Source organism: Perognathus longimembris, chromosome 3 (genome assembly GCF_023159225.1).
Source record: "Perognathus longimembris pacificus isolate PPM17 chromosome 3, ASM2315922v1, whole genome shotgun sequence".
Lineage (NCBI taxonomy): Eukaryota > Metazoa > Chordata > Mammalia > Rodentia > Heteromyidae > Perognathus > Perognathus longimembris.
Window position 1 is genome coordinate 94,504,216 of NC_063163.1, and position 12,461 is coordinate 94,516,676.

A 12,461-nucleotide genomic window follows, 5' to 3' on the forward strand; every position below is an offset into this window, starting at 1 on the left:
AGCAGGATCTGAGTTCAAGCCCTAGTACTGGCACACACACACAAAAAAAACTTTTTCATAGGTAAATATGTCCAGATAGCCATGTACCACATAACATTTCAATGACAGACCACATATATCACCATTGCCCCTTAAGAACCATACTTCTACTAGGGGTTTTTTGTTCATTAGTTGAAGGTAAGAGTCAGATTTATGTGCTTCAGCTGGCTTGAAACCATGATCCTCAGATTTCAAGTCTCCTGAGTAGCTAGGATTACAGGCCTGAGCCACCAGCAGCCCAGTGTATCCTTGGCCTTGGGGGCCTTTCTAAACCAGCCAGAAGGGCTGGTTTCTGGTCACACCAGGCCCCCTCCTCTCAGCCAGATCTCATTTACACCTGTCCTTTCCGTATCACTTCCCAAACCTCCCATCACATGTAGCCTCTTCTGCCTCCCCTGCTGTTTTTTACTCTTGGTCTCAGGCCCTTATACTTCCTTTGATCAGCCCAAAATCTGGAGTGCACACTCTCTAGGCCTCAGAATAAGGTCCAGAGAGGAAGCTAGTCCAATGGCACCCTGCTCTCAAGTAGCTCACAGCATACTGGGAAGGTACTAGGAAAGACACCATGGTGGATATGTATGTACAAATCTCCTGAAATGAGTCAGATACTACTCTAGGCATTTAGGAAACAGCAGAAAATTAGACAGATCAACACAAAGATAAGAGAGGACAGTCAGTAGCCTATGGCTGATCATGTTTATAATCCTAGCTACTCATGGTGTTAAGATCTAAGATTTGAAGCCACCCTGTTCAGGAAGGTAAAGGCCATGAGACTGTTCTTTTTTGGGGGCGGGGGGATAGTCATGGGGCTTGAACTCTGGGCTTGGGTACTGTCCCTGAGCTCTTTAGCTCATGGCTAGTGCTCTACCACCACTTTGAGCCACAATGCCACTTCCGGTTTTCTAGTGGTTAATTGGAGGTAAGAGTCTCACAGACTTTCTTGCCAGGGCTGGCTTTGAACCCCAATCTTCAGATGTCAGCCTCCTGAGTAGCCAGGATTACAGGCTTAAGTCACTGGTACCTGGCTTCCATGAGGCTCTTATCACCAATTAAACAATTAAAAAAAAAAACAGGAAATGGAGCTGTGGTTATAGTGGTAGAGGGCCAGCCTTTAGGGAAAAAAAAAGAGCCAAGTCCTGAGTTCAAGCCTTAGTACTTGTCTCCCCCACCCCCCACCCCCGCCCATACACACACAGGGGAGGTGGATGGAAGGTGTGTCCAGAAGATTAAAGCCTTCTGGGATGAAGTCCATGCTCTTCTCCAAGGTCAGGCAAGCTCTGCCAAGCTCAGGGCTTTAATAGCACAGCAGAAATGGCAGCCAGGCCAGGGTGGAAGAGGAGAGACAGAGAGAGATGTAAGCTAAATCATCAAGGATCCCAGATCCTGTGATCCAAGGGATCTAGAGTTCTGGGGGAAAAAAAAACAGATGATATGGTCTGATAATGTGGCCAGGCACTAGTGGCTTACACTTGTAATCCTAGCTACTCAGGAGGCTGAGGATTATGGTTCAAAGCCAGACTGGACAGGAAAGTCCACAAGATTCTTATCTCCAATTAACCACCAGAAAACTGGAAATGGTGCTGTGGCTCAAGTGGTAGAGTGCTGAGTTCAAGCCCCAGGACTGGCAAAAAAAAAAAAAATAAGGGAGACTTCTAACCAAGGATTTGCAAACTAACCTCTTGCAAATAGTTATACTGTTGTTTCACATAGCATATCTCTTCAAATAATACAACTCTTGTGTTTGGAAGGGAGATGTACTGTGTAGTCTAGTCTGGCCTCAAACTCAATCCTTCTGCCTTAGTGTCCCAAGTATTGAGATTACAGTCATGTGCCCCTAAGACCAGCTTTAGAGTAACTCTTATTTTTTAATACTTTGTTCTGATACTGGAGCTTAAACTCAAGGCCTGGGTAACTGAGCTTTTGTGCTCAAAGCTAGCTCTCTACCATTAGAGCCACAGCTCTACTTCCAGCTATTTGGTGCTTAATTGGAGGTAAGTCTCATAGGTTTTGCTTCCCTGGGTTGGTTTTGAACTGTGATCTTCAGCTCTTAGCCTCCTGAATAGCTAGGATTACAGGCATGAACAATTAGTGCCCCTCTTGAGTAATTCTTTTTTTGCCAGTCCTGTGCTTGAACTCAGGGCCTGGGCACTGGACTAAGCTTCTTTTGCTCAAGGCTAGCAGTCTACCACTGGAGCCACAGTGCTACTTCAGATTTTTCTGTGTATGTGGTGCTGAGGAGTCGAACCCAGGGCTTGCATGCATGCTAGGCAAACGCTCTACCACTAAGCCACATTCCCATCCCAAGATTTTTGCAAATTTTAGTCCATACTCACACTTGGTAAATATGTGAGGCTTCTTTACCTCTCAGCATCTTCACTGGATGATGACAAAGATGAACCAAAAAAAAAAAAATCACGTGTCAGAAATTCAGGAGTGGTGTCTCTCCCTTGTAATCTCAGCTACACAAGAGGTACAGATCAGACTTGCCATTCAAGGCCAGCCAGGGCAAAAAAAGTTATGGAGAATCTGATACATTTAAAAGCAAAAATAGGCCTGGGAATGTGGTTTAGTGGTAGAGTGCTTGCTTAGCATGCATGAAGCCCTGGGTTCGATTCCTCAGTACCACATACACAGAAAAAGCTGGAAGTGGCTCTGTGGCTCAAGTGGTGGAATGCTATCCTTGAGCAAAAGAATCTCAGGGCCAGTGAATCTCAGTGCTCAAGCCCTGAGTTCATGCCCCAGAAATGACAAAAAAAACAAAACAAAAACGAAAACAAAACCATCAGTTCTACCTACACCATTGGATAATTAAACAAAGAAAACTATGGGTCCAGAGTGGGTACCAGTGGCTCATGCCTGTAATCCTAGGCGCTCAGAAGGCTGAGATAGAAAGTCCAAGGATTGAAGCCAGCCTGAGCAAGAATGTCTTTGAACTCCAAATAACCACCAAGAGCCATAGCTCAAGATGGTAGAGCACTTAGAGCACTATTTTTGAGCAAAAAAGCTCAGGGACAACACTCAGGCCCTTAGTTCAAGCCCCATGTCTAGGAGAGAGAGAGAGAGAGAGAGATAGAGAGAGAGAGAGAGAGAGAGAGAGAGAGAGAGAGAGAGAGAAAGGGAGGAAGAGAAGGAAGGAGAGAGGGAGTGGGGGAAGACCATATGTCAGTTCTTTTACTTTCACAGATGCCCTTTTCCTCTGTCTCAGCTGAAACCCAGCCAAGCATGAGGTTTCAGACTTCTCATTTGTAAAGTAGGCATAAGAAATTTCAAAAGATAATGTATGTACTACATGGGTCTATAAACCCTTCCAGCAATGTAGGCACGGTGGAGTACAATCACCAGTTGTTTTAAGAGCCCAGGGCTCACTCCCAAGTTTAGGCACATCTTGCTGTAATTTTCAAACAAGCTGTCAAACACACTACCTGAACCCCTGTCATGACCAGGTCAGGAATGCTTACACATCCCATCTCCAGCCTTGACCCAAACACCCACCAGTGCCTTCCTCCAGGTTCTGAAGCAGCACCCAACTCTTCTCCTTAAGCACCTAGGCCTGGAAAAGATTGCCAAATGTCTCAAAGAGTGTCCGGGGCTGGACCCGAGAGTCATGAATCAGGAAACCAGTGAACCCCCGCCCCCCCGCCCCGCCCAATACCCCTAGGAATCCAAGGATGATTTAGGGGTCAGTTTGAGCAGAGGTCTTAGGGAGTTCAGCACCGGCCTAGGCATCTGGGAGAGGCACTTGGCTGAGGGAGAGACCCTTGGGAAGGGGTGGGGGTGCACCTGTTGGGGGCCCACCCTGAGGCGGAAAGGGCACGCGGGGACTCTAGGGATCACCGGAAGGGGCACGCGGGGCTGTTGGCCAGGGGCCGGGGCGGCGGCCGTTGGCTAACCGTGGCCTTCCAGGTGAGGTCAAGGGGTCTGGGTGGGGTGCGGCCACCATGACCAAAGATTCGCCCACCCCTTTGGGTGGCGGCCGTGCGTCGCCCAAGAAATCAGGCAGCCCCAGCCCAGCGGCAGCAGTGGTGGAGGAGCAGAGGCGGGAACTGGAGAAGCTGCGGGGAGAACTGGAGGCGGAGCGCGCTCGCGGGCGGGCGGAACGGCGGCACTTCGCCACCCAGGCGCGCCAGCTGAAGGAGTCGGCCGAGCAGGAGCGGCAGCAGCTGGCTGACCATCTGCGCTCCAAGTGGGAGGCGCAGCGCTTCCGGGACATGCGGCAACTGCAGGAGGAGGTGCAGCGCGAGCGCGAGGCCGAGATCCGGCAGCTGCTACGCTGGAAGGAAGCCGAACTGCGGCAGCTGCAACAGCTGCTGCATCGCGAGCGCGACGGGGTGGTGCGCCAGGCCCGAGAGCTGCAACGCCAGCTGGCACAGGAGCTGGTGAACCGCGGCTACTGCAGCCGCACGGGGGCGCGGGAGATGGCCGCCACGCAGTGCCGCTGTCGCCTGCAAGAAGTGCTGGCGCAACTGCGCTGGGAGAACGACAGCGAGCAAGCCGCACGCATCCGCCACCTGCAGGCGGCGCTCAACCTGGAGCGCCAGCTCTTCCTCAAGTACATCCTAGAGCACTTCCGTTGGCAGCCGGCCTTGCCGGGGTCCCCGGATCCCCAAACCGTGCCGCCCTCGGAAGATCGACTCACAGAAACCGGGAGCAGCGCTCGCTGTACCTCCAAGCCCGCGGGTCGAATCGGGTCCCTCGACCACTTGAGCGATGGCGTCCGCGTTCGCTCCCGCTCTCTAGACCTGGTGCCCGCGGTGTGCTCCAGTTCCCCAGAAGATCTGCTCCCCGCTCGCGCCACCTCCCTGGATTCCTTAGCAACAGCGCGCTCCTGCTCGCTCGACAGCGCCCTGGGTTCCCCCAAGCCCCCTGAATCGGAAATGCTGGCCTCCTCGACAGACGCCTCCATCCCAAGCTCTTCTAGTCCCTCGCTGCCGCCCCTGCCATCACCAGCACCTAGGAAACCGAACGACCCGGGTGGAAGAGAAGGCTCCGGGAACCGGCCCTGTGAAGCTCTGACCCTTTCGCCCCTGGGCCTGGACTACAACGAACTGGTGAAGCAGAACTCGACGATGAGGGAGGCGTTGCAGGTGCTGTCGCGTCGCTGCTCTGGTCTGCGCCAGGAGAACCAGCAACTCCGGCGCGCAGGCTTCTCGGACCAGACCGATGAGAGGGTGAAGCGGCTCAAGGTAAAGCACGCGGAGCTAACGGGCCTGGCCCGGCGTCTGGAGGACCGTGCCCGCAAGCTTCAGGAGACCAACCTACGGACCTTGAGCGCGCCTGTCCCAGGTGAGAGCCGCGCCGACATGGAGCTGTGCCAGGCTTTCGCTCGCCAGCGCACCCGGGACCTGTCAGAACAAGCCAGCGCGCTACTGGCCAAGGACAAACAGATCGAAGAGCTGCGGCGGGAGTGCCACCAGCTTCAGGCGCGCGTGGCCACGGACCACAGCAGCACCCCGCATCCGGAAGGGGGCGCTCCCCGCGCGCCGTGGCTCAACGTCAGCGACTTAGACCGACTGCAGCGTGAGTCCCAGCGAGAAGTGCTGCGCCTGCAGAGGCAGTTGACGCTGCAGCAGCAGGGCAAGGGCGGCGCCGAGGCGGAGGCCAGCGGCCAGGGCCCACCTTGCGAGGAGGCGCAAAACCAGGTGCTGGCGCTGGAGCGCGAGCTCGACGCAAGGCGGCGCGAATGCGAAGAGCTGAGCGCGCTGGCGGCGGCGGCGCAGCGGCGAGGCGAAGATGCAGAGGCGCAGCTGCAGGCGGCGCTGCGCAAGGGCGCCTGGCTGGCCGAGGAGAACGCTCGACTGCAAGCCCAGGCCGACTGGGTGCAGAAGATGGCAGCGGAGAACAGAGACGTGAGCGGGCAGTTGGGCCGTGCACGCCAGGCACGAGATGCCTCAGACCTACTAGCAGGGCAGCTGCTGCAACAGGCGGAGCACGGGCAAGACAGACAACAGCAGTTGCAGCATGACCTGCAGACGGCCCTGGAGGACCTTCAGGCTGCCCAGAAGGAGAAGCAGGCATTGCAAGGTCAGGCTGGCCACTTTCCCCAGCAGCCACAGGAAACCTCCCACGCACCAGAGTGCCAGACCAGGGGCAGTGAAAGGCCCAAGTTTAAGCCAGGGCCTGAAGATCGTGCACAGTCACTACCTAGCAGAGACAAACAGAAACAGCCTTTGGTTTGTCTCTCACTGCAGGAAAGACCACTTGCCTTTGGAGAACCAGCTACTGCCACTCTAATGGCAGACAAAGACTCTACTAGTCAACCTCGGGACTCCAGAGCCCAAGCCAAGAAAACTAGTTCCCAGTCAAACTCTTCTTCAGAAATGGAGTCCCTGTGGGCCACAGTACCATCTTGTTTTACTCTGGACAGAGACACTGCTAGTGAAGTGGATGATCTAGAATCAGACAGTGTGTCTGCTTCTCTGGAAGAAGGAGCCTCTGAGGCTCTGACCACCCCCAAGCTCAAGATCTTCCTGGCTAGATATAACTACAACCCCTTTGAGGGACCCAACGAGCATCCCGAGGTGGAGCTGCCCCTCACAGCTGGGGATTATGTGTATGTCTTTGGGGACATGGATGAGGATGGCTTCTATGAAGGGGAGCTTGAGGATGGTAGTCGGGGGTTGGTTCCTTCCAATTTGGTGGAACAGATTCCAGACAGCCCCACCTTGGACTGCCTACTACTCAAGGCCTCTGACCTTAGCCCCACTGCACTACCAGCTGAGCAAAACAAAGCCTTGAAGAAAGAGAGCTTATCACTTGGAGAAGCCCAGGTATCCATAGATAAAGGGCAAAACATAGCAGTAGAGATGTTGGAGAAGAAGACAGAAGCCTGCTGGTTGGGCTCACCACAGAGTATAAGAGAACAGGGCTTCTCCACACCCCTTCTCGAGGCCAAAGGAGGGCTCTGTGTGGCCCCCATGAAACTTCACCTGCAAAGTGTCACCGCTACATCAGCTGAGATCACTTGGATCTCTGGCAGCAGGCACCCCCATGTAGTATACCTTGATGACCTGGAGCATGCTCTGATCCCCTCAGGTGTGAGCTGCTATACTTTCCAAGGCCTACATCCTGGCACACGGTACCAGGTGAGGGTGGAAGTGCGGCTGCCTACTGACCTGCTGCAGGTGCTCTGGGAAACAATATCCTCCACAATCACCTTTAACACACCCTTAGCAGGACCCCCTGACCCTCCACTGGATGTGCTGGTTGAAAACCATGCCTCACCAGGCTTCTTAGTGGTCAGCTGGCTCCCTGTGACCATTGATTCAGCGGGGTCCTCCAATGGAGTGCAGGTCACTGGCTATGCTGTGTATGCAGATGGGTGCAAGGTTGCAGAGGTTACTGATGCCACTGCTGGAAGCACCCTATTAGAACTTTCCCAATTCCAGGTGCCCCTTACATGCCAGAAAGTCTCGGTGAGAACCATGTCACTTTATGGTGAGTCCCTGGATTCCGTGCCAGCTCAGATCCCTGAGGACTACTTCACCTATTATTCATTACTAGAGACCCCTGTTTTCAGCTACACCTGTAGTGACCCATCCACTTGCAGAGTCACCTTCCCTGTTTGTCATCAGAAGCTGGCACAGGCTTCACAAAATAGCAAAACTAGTTCCTATATCTCTAAAAGCTGTGAGAAGCCTCAGGCCAAGTTTCTAGAAGTTTTCCCGGAAGTACTCCCAAGGAAGTCCTCTCCAATGTCCAGCCTAATCTCAAAAGGGGCTGGCAAGCAAGCCCAGGAGCCTACTGAGGCCAAGAAGGGCTGTGGAAAGAGCCTGCCCTTTCAGAAGAGTCCTTATAACCACAGACCACCTCTCCCTACTGGCAAGTCTCAGTACCAGCACGTGAACAACAGCAGAAGTGCTGCATCAGGAGTCAGCCATCTGTCCCCTGAGCGTGGGCCCAGGAAAGAGCCACATCAGGAGAAAGCTGCCCTTGAGAAGGCACTCAAGCAAAAGCATGATGGCCACATGTTTATACCTCCCCAGAAGGGTGCTAATCAGAAATATGCCACCAACTTCCACAAAGTGTTGGAGGAAGAGAAGGTAGAGTGCTTGGATCCTTGGCATACAGGAAAAACAGATCAGAGAAATACGGTCAAGCCCCAGAGTGGGCAAGGACAGGCTCTGGGGGATAAGAGAGAATTCCAGCTCTGTGAACCTGGCTTGGTCCTATGTCCAGCTCCATCCAACAAAGTAATTAAAATGCCCAGAGGTAGTACCTCACCACTGGGATCAGAGGCCCACGTTCCAGCAAGGATCTTTGTGGCCCTATTTGATTATAACCCCTCGGTCATGTCTTCCAATCCTAAGGCTGCAGAGGAGGAGCTGGCCTTTCAAAAAGGACAGTTGCTGAGAGTAAGGGGATCCCAGGACCCCCATGGCTTTTACCATGGCGAGTACAATGGAAAAGTGGGCAATATCCCAGGGCACCTTGTGATGGAGGTGGAGGTAGGCACAGAGCTGACTGATGGAAATTGGCATTTGCCAGCACAAGGGCACTTTGAGGACTTTGAGAAGCTCACCACCCCCCAGGGATCCTTACTAATGCCCCAAAGGAACTCTAGATCACCTACCCTGTGGACCTCAAAGACAATGGTGGCAGCCCTGGACTATAATCCTAGGGATGAGAGAACAGGGGGACGGGCAAAGGGCAAGCTGACACTAAGGGCAGGGGACATGGTTACTGTCTATGGGCCGGTGGATGATAAGGGATTCTATTATGGGGAATCTAGTGGCCACAGGGGTCTGGTTCCTGCCCATCTGCTGGATGACTTGTCTCTCCATGCAAAGTGAGCATAGCTCCTTTCAGGGTGGTAGCTTCTGGCTCCCATGCCCCTCTAGAAAAACAGGCACATGTACCCTCACACGAAACCCCCTCACTACCACCATAAGCAACATTCACTCCAGGTACCACTGTGTTAAACTGGTGGCAGTTCCCAAATCTCCACTAGCCTCTGAGAGCAGCAAGGCTGAAGTCTGCGTTGTTTCCCAAAGAAAACAAAACACGCCAGTTCTCTGAAAGGTTTGACCAGTTGTTTCAAAGTTGTTGGTAACTTTGATATGTATTTGAAGAAGTGCTTTTTTGCCTGTGATCAGTGTTTTCTTTAGCAGGTTAACATTATTCACCCATTGCCTTGTATGAAAGTCTCAAGAAAAGTATGCATCTCAAAAAAAAAGTAATCAAAATGTTATTTTATTTCTATTTTATGTTCAACCCCTCATTAAAATGTTCATAGAAAAAAAGAGAATATTCTAGAAGTAAAAGCATAACCAAAGGAAATATGAACACACCTCTTTTCCCCTCACTCTTCTATCCAAGTATAGCAGATATGTTTTCCCAGTGGGAAAAGGGAAAATATAGTTCTTTAGGGTGGACCCAGCTCAGAATAGACTGGTTTGGCCATAGAAAGTCTCACAAAGAGTCTGGGCTGAGAAGTCCCAGTGCTAGGGCTGTGTCACTGGTGGGGCCTAGGTGAGGGTAGGGTTTGTGTCTCCCAGTTAAGCGTTCCTTTTGAGTAGCGGCTGGTTCCCCATGCTGCTTTGTAAGGGATTCCTTGGGAAGACATCTAATTGTCCCACTTTATGAAAGACTACTGAGGTTCAAAGGAGCCCTAATACTTGTTGTAATATAACTCAAGGAGGTGGTTGTACCTCCTGTGGCCTTCTATAGCTTCCTTCTAGGAGAGTAGATAGAAAGAAGTGGTGTTCATCCTTTGTTCCCACATCCCCATGTTCCCCACATGGGGAACTCTGTTAAAAGGACACTGCTAGCTAGGTGCCAGTGGCTCTCATCTGCAATCCTAGCTACACATAGGAGGCTGATATTTGAGGATCCAAACTTGAAGCCAGCTCAGGATAAGTTCATGAGACTCCTATCTTCAATTAACTACCAAAAAGTGGGGCTGTGGTTCAATGGTAGAGCTCTACTGAGAGAAAAGCTCAGGGACAGTGCTGGGGCCCTGAGTTCAAGCCCAAAAATTGGTACAATAAAGAAAAGGAAGGAAGGGGCTGGGAATATGGCCTAGTGGCAAGAGTGCTTGTCTCCTATACATGAAGCCCTGGGTTCAACTCCTCAGCACCACATATATAGAAAATGGCCAGAAGTGGCGCTGTAACTCAAGTGGCAGAGTGCTAGCCTTGAGCAAAAAGAAGCCAGGGACAGCACTCAGGCTCTGAGTCCAAGACCCAGGACTGGCAAAAAAAAAAAAAAAAGGAAGGAAGGAAAAAAAAAAAAAAAAAAGGAAGAGACCTAGGCACTGGTGGCTCATGCCTATAATCCTAGCTACTCAGCAGGCTGAGATCTGAGGAAAATGGTGCAAAGCCAACCTGGACAGGAAAGTCCTTGAGATTTTTTTTTTTTGGGGGGGGGTGTCATGGGGCTTGAACCAGCCTGGGCACTATCCCTGAGCCTCTTTGTGCTCAAGGCTAGTGTTCTACCACGTGAGCCATAGCACCACTTCCAGTTTTCTGGTGCTTAATTGGCGGTAAGAGTCTCATAGAGTTTCCTGCCCAGGCTGGTTTTGAACCATGATCCTCATATCTCAGCCTACTGAGTAGCTAGGGTTACAGAAGTGATCAACCACCAGCACCTAGCTATGTCCCTGAGACTCTTATTTTCAGTTAATCGTCAGAAAGCTGGAAGTGGCCCTGTAGCCCAAGTGGTAGAGCAATAGCCTTGAGCAAAAGAGCTCAGGGGGGCTGGGGATATGGCCTAGTGGCGAGAGAGCTTGCCTCGTATACATGAGGCCCTGGGTTCGATTCCCCAGCACCACATATACAGAAAACGGCCAGAAGTGGCGCTGTGGCTCAAGTGGCAGAGTGCTAGCCTTGAGCAAAAAAGAAGCCAGGGACAGTGCTCAGGCCCTGAGTCCAAGGCCCAGGACTGGCCAAAAAAAAAGAGCTCAGGAACTGTGAGTGCCCAGGCACAGAGTTCAATCCCCATGACCAACAAAAGAGAAAGAAGGGAGGGAGGGAGGGAGAGATACTACCAACTGGATACCAGTGGCTCATGCCTTAATCTTACTCAGGAGGCTGAGATTTAGGATTGGTGTTTGAAGCTAGCCAGGCAGACTAATCTTAGAGACTCTAGCTCTAATTAACCAGTAAAAAGCTGGAAGTGGAGATGGGACACATGGTAGAGCAGCAGCCTTGAGAAAACAAAAAGCTAAGCAAAAGCACCAGGCCCTAAGTTCAAGCCTCACACACACTGGCACCTACACACACACACACACACACACACACAGATCCTGCCCTCCAGAATGTAGCCAGAACAGCCTGGAACAATAACACCCCTGGGACAGAAGCATTGAAGCCTGACCTGCTGGTTTTACAGTAAGTTGGTGAATTGGGGCTAGAGGTCTATTGTCCTGGGGCTGAAGGTGGGAATAGGAAAGGTAAAGGCCTGACTGAGAGATATCCCAACCTGACATATACATGGCTGCTTGGACCTCAAGGAGAACGAACGACATGAAGAGCCGTGGTGTTCATGTCTAGACTCACTTGTGAACTGAAAGTTACAGGACTCAGGGAAAAGAAGAAGCCACTGCAGTCCCCATGAATTGAGTGCCACCAAGATTCCCTCGGATGCTCTGAAGAGACCCATTTCTACCATGAGAAAACAGGCTCAAACAGGTTCTCAGACAGGTTCTGTGGCTGGCCTAGGGGAAGAAGGGGTTAGAACCCAGACCAGCTCAGCCCACTGGACTTCATCACCAACCCTTGAGGGCAGCCACCACTTCTCCTTTCCGCCCAATGGTCACAGAAAAACACCTTTCACAATTGTTTTTAAAACCAAGGGGCTAGGGTGTGGCTTAGCAATAGAAAGTTTGCCTAGCATTCCTAAAGACCTGGGTTCATTTGGGGTGGGGATGAGGGGGAGAGTATGGGAAAGCCTAATAAAAGCATGTGCCATTATGGGAGATGGGGATATAGATCAGTAGACCATTTGTCTATAACACACTAAATCCTAGGTTCCATACTCAGCATGTCAAAAAAGAGGCACTATTTTAATGACTTTTTCTTTTTGGCAATACTAGGGTTTGAACTCAGGGCCATGCACTTGCTTGGCTTTTTCCTTGCTCTCTACCAGTCGAGCCACACTTTCAGACCTTCTTTTTTTTTTTTTTTTTTTTTTTTTTTTTTTTTTGGCCAGTCCTGGGCCTTGGACTCAGGGCCTGAGCACTGTCCCTGGCTTCTTCCCGCTCAAGGCTAGCACTCTGCCACTTGAGCCACAGCGCCGCTTCTGGCCGTTTTCTGTATATGTGGTGCTGGGGAATCGAACCTAGGGCCTCGTGTATCCGAGGCAGGCACTCTTGCCACTAGGCTATATCCCCAGCCCTCAGACCTTCTTTTTGCTGGTTATTTTGGTGGGTTGTTTTTTTTTTTGGCCAGTCCTGGGGCTTGGACTCAGGGCCTGAGCACTGTCCC

The 12,461-nt window shown here is 51.7% G+C and overlaps 1 protein-coding gene across 1 annotated transcript; it reads left to right on the forward strand.

Annotated features, from left to right (window-relative positions):
* The first annotated feature begins 3,977 nt into the window (after positions 1-3,977).
* Positions 3,978-8,828, forward strand: LOC125349330 (RIMS-binding protein 3A-like). The gene has a single exon (XM_048343394.1). The coding sequence runs from the start codon at positions 3,978-3,980 to the stop codon at positions 8,826-8,828; it is 4,851 nt and encodes a 1,616-aa protein (XP_048199351.1).
* Positions 8,829-12,461: the final 3,633 nt, after the last annotated feature.